Consider the following 6,057-nt stretch of genomic DNA (forward strand, 5'->3'; position numbering starts at 1 on the left):
AACCGTGATGATCCCTCCCTCTTTCTGTTCTAAAACCGATCCTTCTCACTCTCTCTCTGATTTCTGTTTGTAGTTGAGCTCGAGAGGAGGATGATGCTCCTAGCCGAGACTCAACTTTACTTCCCTCTCTCTCTACAATTCCTCTAAAACCCGATCCTAAAACCTCCTTCTCTCAGCCGAACTCCTCTCTCCTTTATAGACCCGGCCCATAGATTCTTCGTTATCCCCAGATTTCAAACGGAAATCCGAACGAACTTCGTCGCCGGAGAAGAGAAAATCTCGGTGTTCTGTTGCTGGAAATCTGTATAGGATTCGGTGCTTCGCGGCTGGACGGAAATGGTACGGCCTCAGCTCTCTGATGTTGCCACGTATCTCAGCCAAATCGGGTCCGTTAAATAATCCCGTGTGTTTCTAATAGCTGGGTGTACTTCTGACCGTGACAGAATGTAGCCCGCGACTTCTTTGGTCCCTCCGATGACTTCCTGGATGCGCGCCACGTGTCCCTCTTGACCCTTGGTCAAATGATTTTGACCCCAATCTTTGACCTTGAATATTTCATTGATCCGGACTCCGATTTGACTTCCGTTTTCGCCTACGGGCTCGTCTTGGACTCTACTTTCCATCCGAACACTAATGTTGACCAAGAAAACAGAATCAACAAATGACCAAAATGCCCCTAGTCTGTATTCTTTCCGACTTTATCCGTTTTGCACGCGTAACTCTGTAAAAAGGTACCTGAACATAAAAGAGAGTAATTCGTGAGAGTAACTGCTCTAGAGAGACTAACTCGTCTAAATTAAGAGACTCAGATGGGACATTTCCATGTCTCATCAATGCTCCATTGTACTTTTTCTCGTACTATTTGGTTTTTCTTTAATGTCAGGGTGGAAAGTATTGACAACCTGCAGGACTGGATTTTGAAATGGAAATCCTTGGAACCAGAATTGCAATACCTTTACGCTAATATTTTGTGGTTCATATGGAAAGCTAGATGTGAACAATGTTTTTCCTCGAAGAATCAAACTCCGGTCCAGGTTATCAATAACATTAAAGGGTCGGCTTGTGCCCTAAAGAAAACCAAACCAGCAACAAACAGAAAGGACTCGCAGGTCTGGCAACCCCCGGAATCCCCTTACCTGAAATGCAATGTCGATGCTTCCTTTAAGACTCTTACAGAGGCGGCAGGATATGGAGGCATCATTCACAATGATAAGACAGAATTTCTTTTCGCTTTTGCGGGTGTCATCAGAGGCCAATCGGCAGAAGAATGTGAGGGTCTAGGCATTCTCAAGATCTTACAGTGGGCTCATCAGCTACAGATAACTCATCTTATTTTGGAAAGTGATAATCTTAATATCATCCGGTACCTGAACAACTGCAGCTCGGCTATTGAATGGCAGACAGAGAAGTTAATAGACAACATCCGTGAGATATCAGGCCACTTCGCCTATATTAGATTCGTCCACATCCCCAGAGATCTCAACAATTGGGCGGATAAATTAGCTAAGTGGGGCAGGCACAATAAGTGTAATAGGATGTGGAACTCCTGGGGGGAGCTAACGAGGGAGTTACCGCTATAGGCGGTGTGGTTTTGCTTGTGTTTCTTTTTGTTTTCTTCTTCAACAAAAAAAAAGTATGAACAAGTGCTTTCATAAAAAAAAAAAAAAAAAAAAAGTATGAACAAGTGGGAACGACACGAGTTGAGTCAAAAAAAAGTTGTGGGTCTAATATTCTCCCGGCTAGATATTTTACATCTTATCTGTACCGTTTCCTTCCTGTGGGACCCGGACCAGCTTGGTTGTGTGGCCCACTCCTCTTTTATTGTTCATCATTGAATAGAAATGGAGTTGTTCTGTGGGACCTCCTGAATTCCTATGGCTCACAGGACATCAAAGTAATAAGAGCATTACAAGCATCGAGATATCTAACGGAAGGCTCAACAAAAACTTTATATATTCTTAATTGAGATTCTATTTATTCGAGCAGAAATTCAAATTCTAAAATTTAGAGTGATACACAAGACAAAAGATTTCTAATTCCACATTCTATTAGAAACTCTATTATAGCATTGGCATAGAGAAATTTAGCGTGCTCTCTTGAATATCTCTAATTACAAATTTACCACCTTAGCTATTTAATTCAATATTTGATTGTTAGTGTGTAAGTTAGAAATTTTTTTTAGTCTGTAACTTTGAAGCATAAAAAATAATCTCTAAAGAATAAATTCTCTGCGGCATTTTTTGTACGTTTTCGGAAGCATATTATTTTTAACTCAAAAATTAACTTGATCAAACATTATCTCTTTATAAATTCTGTGGATTTTTATCTTTACGGCTACAATGTGAAACATTGTCTACTATATATAAGTAAGTGTTAGTTGTTTGAGTTAACTGCACAGGCACACTGTAATGGATATGATGTAGAACGCAGCGGAATTTAAGAATAAAATAAACTAATACGAAGAACGATTAAATAACTCTAAATAACTGTACACTCGATTAAACTTGATTGGGTTTTCTCTTCAACATGGGAATAATGGACAAACTAGATATCCTTTTATAGGATTCTGGACTTTCCTAGATAGACTTGAATTAGACTTTCCTAAATAAATAAAATACTGCAACTTCCTAAATAACTAGACTCAAATCTGGACCTTTCCAATTATTGGAAATACTAAAATAACATAATTTCCTAAACCTAAATTCTCTAATAATCATACTAAAATTGGGACTTCCTAAAGCTACTCTCCATGGCCGGATGGCCCATGGCCTGGTTTAGTAGTCATGGAAAAATCCTCCACGCCGGGTGCCCCTGCATCAGCATCCCCTTCTCCCACGAGGTTCGTCCCGAACCGTTTGATGAAGAAAATAACGTAATGCACCAGCAAACGGTGAACTCTGTTATGGCGATCCGTAATTCCCACTTTGTTCGACATTTTCCGGAATTTCGAAGAAGAATAAGGACCAAAACACCAACTTCATACCGAAACCAACGTTGCAAAGATCCTCGGAAAATCGATCTTAGAGAATATAGGTCCAATAATTTTCTACATCTCCCGTCATCATGTAGGTCTGTGAAAAATATCATAAGCACCACATTCCCCTCTATGGGAAAATTAACCTTGAGTGTCGTCTTCCAAACCATCACGACGAAATCCCCAACCTTCTTTGCTTTAATCTCTGTGCTAGGTGGTGAAACAGAATATTTTCGGGTAAAGCAAGCATAACAGAATTTAGACGAATCTTCTGTTAGCAAACTCTTCCAACTACCAAAAGCAAGTGAATCGGAACCGATAAACTTCCTAATATCCTCAACACTTAACTTAATTGAAATCAACTCTTCCATTAACACCTTAAGCTTATGATCCTTCTTCTTCAGTTCTGTAGAGAGTGAAGATAATTCCTTCTTTTGTTGATTTTGTTCTTTAAGTGTCTTTTCTATATTCTTCTCTAATTCCTGAACTTTTTGCTTCAAGATAGTTTCATCTTTCTTCTTCAATTCAAGATCTTTTTGAACACCATTCTTTTCAAGAGTAACCCTTTCGAGATTATCCTTCATTTTCTCAAATTCGGATTGAAGTTTGCTAGTTTTTCCCACTTGGGTTTTGTAAGATTCTTCATGTTTTGATGAAACAACTCTGAGAGTGCTCAATTCTTTTTGAAGTTCTTCAATTTCAGTCTCTCTCTTAACCTTTTCCTTCTCAAGATTAGCTTTCTCTTCGTCTATTTTCTTAAACTTTCTTGCTACTTCATCCAAAGTGTTCGAAACTTTCGACTGTAATTCTACTTCACTCTTTTCCATTACAGATATGGTGGTTTTAAGCTTTTCAACTTCCTTTTGTAAGTCATCCATCTTCATCTTCAGATTAGTTCCATGTTCATTAATCTCTTCATTAATCTCTTCCTTTTCTCTAACAAGTTCATCTTTCTCTCTCTTCAGATTCTCAATTGATTTCGAGGAATCAATCAACTTTCCATCAACTAAATCTTTCTCCTTAATCAAAGATTGAATATTCATTTCCCTAACTTTTCCTTCCTCAATAAGTATTTCTTTCTCTTTCTCTAATTGAGACAGTTTCTCCTGAATTTCTAATATAATTTTATCAAGTTCAATGAAATTTGATTTGCAAAGTTTTAGGTTCAATTACCTGAATATCGAGATTCTTCTGGATCAAATTCATCTCACGAACAACAACTTCAGAAGAACTTCGTTCACGACCTAACTCTCCATTGACGATATCAAGCTGCTTCTGCAATTTCTTGATCTCAACATCTCGATCAATCTTTTCTTTCTCTAGATTACAAAACTTCATCTCCATGTCTGATTTCTGTTCGAGAATTCGATTATTAATCTTCCAGATCCGCTTGATTTCATTCTGAGATTCTTCATTACTCTTCTCCAAATCATTCACTAAATTTCTCAATCTATCTTCTTCTTTTTGCCTCTTCTCACGATCGTTATTCACTTCAATTCTGTAATCACTGAACTCCTTTGTTTCTTTCAAAAGGATATTATTAAGAGTTTTCAAGCTCGTAATCTTCTCCAATGGATTATTATTCTCCATTGTTATTTTAGGTTTTCCTTCGTTCGTAGTTTGTGATGAAGTAATTGCGTAAATACCTATAGCTTCAACTTCTTTGTACCCTTCTTTTTCTTCTTGTTCTTCTTCTTCGTCGACTTGAACATCGTTGTGAGCGTCTTCTTCAACTTCTTTGTGTTCTTCTCTTTCTTCTTCCTTATTGAAAGTTAAAATAGACGATGAATATGGTTGACGTATTATTGTTTTGATGTCGTTCACCACATGTTGATCCTTAACTAAATCGGGTATTAGCGATGAAACTGTTTCGAAAAAAGACGGTTGTGGTTGTTGTGGTGGTGAATAGGAAAGAGAAGATGATTGTGTTGGTGGTAGAGGTGAATACGGTTGTATAAGAGGTGGTGAATACGGTGCCGGTGTAAAATAAGAGTACGAAGGTTGCGGTGGTGGTGGTGATTGTGGTAATAAGTGTATGAAGGTAGAGGTGGTGAAAACGGTTGTGAATAATAAGAGTACGGAGGTGGTGTAGAAGAAGAATATGGATGTGAAGCTGTATAAGACAATGGTGGGGGTAGTGACGGTGATGATGAATACGGTTGTGGAGGGGTTTCTCGTTCGATTTCTCCCGGATTCCAATGATAATTGTACGAGTCGTTATTCGCATATAAACATGAAGAACATGAGCATTGATTCGTTATCTCTTGATGAGTATAATTTGATTGAATATAATACGATTGATACTGATGTAACTGGTCTGGAAAAAAATTTCCAAAATCATTAGCCAAAAACTTTGGTGGCTCTGAATACCACATGATGTAGAACGCAGCGGAATTTAAGAATAAAATAAACTAATACGAAGAACGATAAAATAACGATTAAATAACTGTACACTCGATTAAACTTGATTGGGTTTTCTCTTCAACATGGGAATAATGGACAAACTAGATATCCTTTTATAGGATTCTGGACTTTCCTAGATAGACTTGAATTAGACTTTCCTAAATAAATAAAATACTGCAACTTCCTAAATAACTAGACTCAAATCTGGACCTTTCCAATTATTGGAAATACTAAAATAACATAATTTCCTAAACCTAAATTCTCTAATAATCATACTAAAATTGGGACTTCCTAAAGCTACTCTCCATGGCCGGATGGCCCATGGCCTGGTTTAGTAGTCATGGAAAAAGCCTCCACGCCGGGTGCCCCTGCATCAGGATAGGCTTCAACTCTTGTCTCAAATGCAACATTTTTTTTTGTTGACAGTAAATGCAACTGGAGTGAGGTATTATATCTTGTTTGTTGATAAATTTTTGATAAACCTTTTAGCCATTTCAGATAAAATAAAGGTCAGAGAGCCAAACTAGCTTCATACAATTTAAAACAACTTATTAAAACCCCATTTCAACGACTAAGGATATGTGAGACAGATGTTGCACCTAAGTTATAAAAAGGCGAATTGAAAGCTGTTTGATTAAGGTGTTATTACTTTTGAAATGTTCTTATCTCTACAAACTGCA

The 6,057-nt window shown here is 37.6% G+C and overlaps 1 protein-coding gene across 1 annotated transcript; it reads left to right on the top strand.

Annotated features, from left to right (window-relative positions):
• Window positions 1-336: 336 nt before the first annotated feature.
• LOC147537700 (uncharacterized) lies at window positions 337-1,580 on the top strand. The gene is made up of 2 exons (XM_086642822.1): window positions 337-386; window positions 884-1,580. Exons 1-2 carry the CDS (start codon window positions 337-339, stop codon window positions 1,578-1,580), a joined length of 747 nt encoding a protein of 248 aa, XP_086498948.1.
• Window positions 1,581-6,057: the final 4,477 nt, after the last annotated feature.

This window comes from Eschscholzia californica, unplaced genomic scaffold (assembly GCF_041429995.1).
Source record: "Eschscholzia californica isolate CP2 unplaced genomic scaffold, dmEscCali1.0.p SCAF_5, whole genome shotgun sequence".
Lineage (NCBI taxonomy): Eukaryota > Viridiplantae > Streptophyta > Magnoliopsida > Ranunculales > Papaveraceae > Eschscholzia > Eschscholzia californica.

Bases quoted from the DNA above. Each gene is read 5' to 3' on its own strand.
- LOC147537700 (XM_086642822.1), top strand. From the start codon at position 337: ATGGTACGGCCTCAGCTCTCTGATGTTGCCACGTATCTCAGCCAAATC. The intron at 387-883 runs GTCCGTTAAATA...CTTTAATGTCAG, and splicing joins ACGTATCTCAGCCAAATCGG to GGTGGAAAGTATTGACAACC.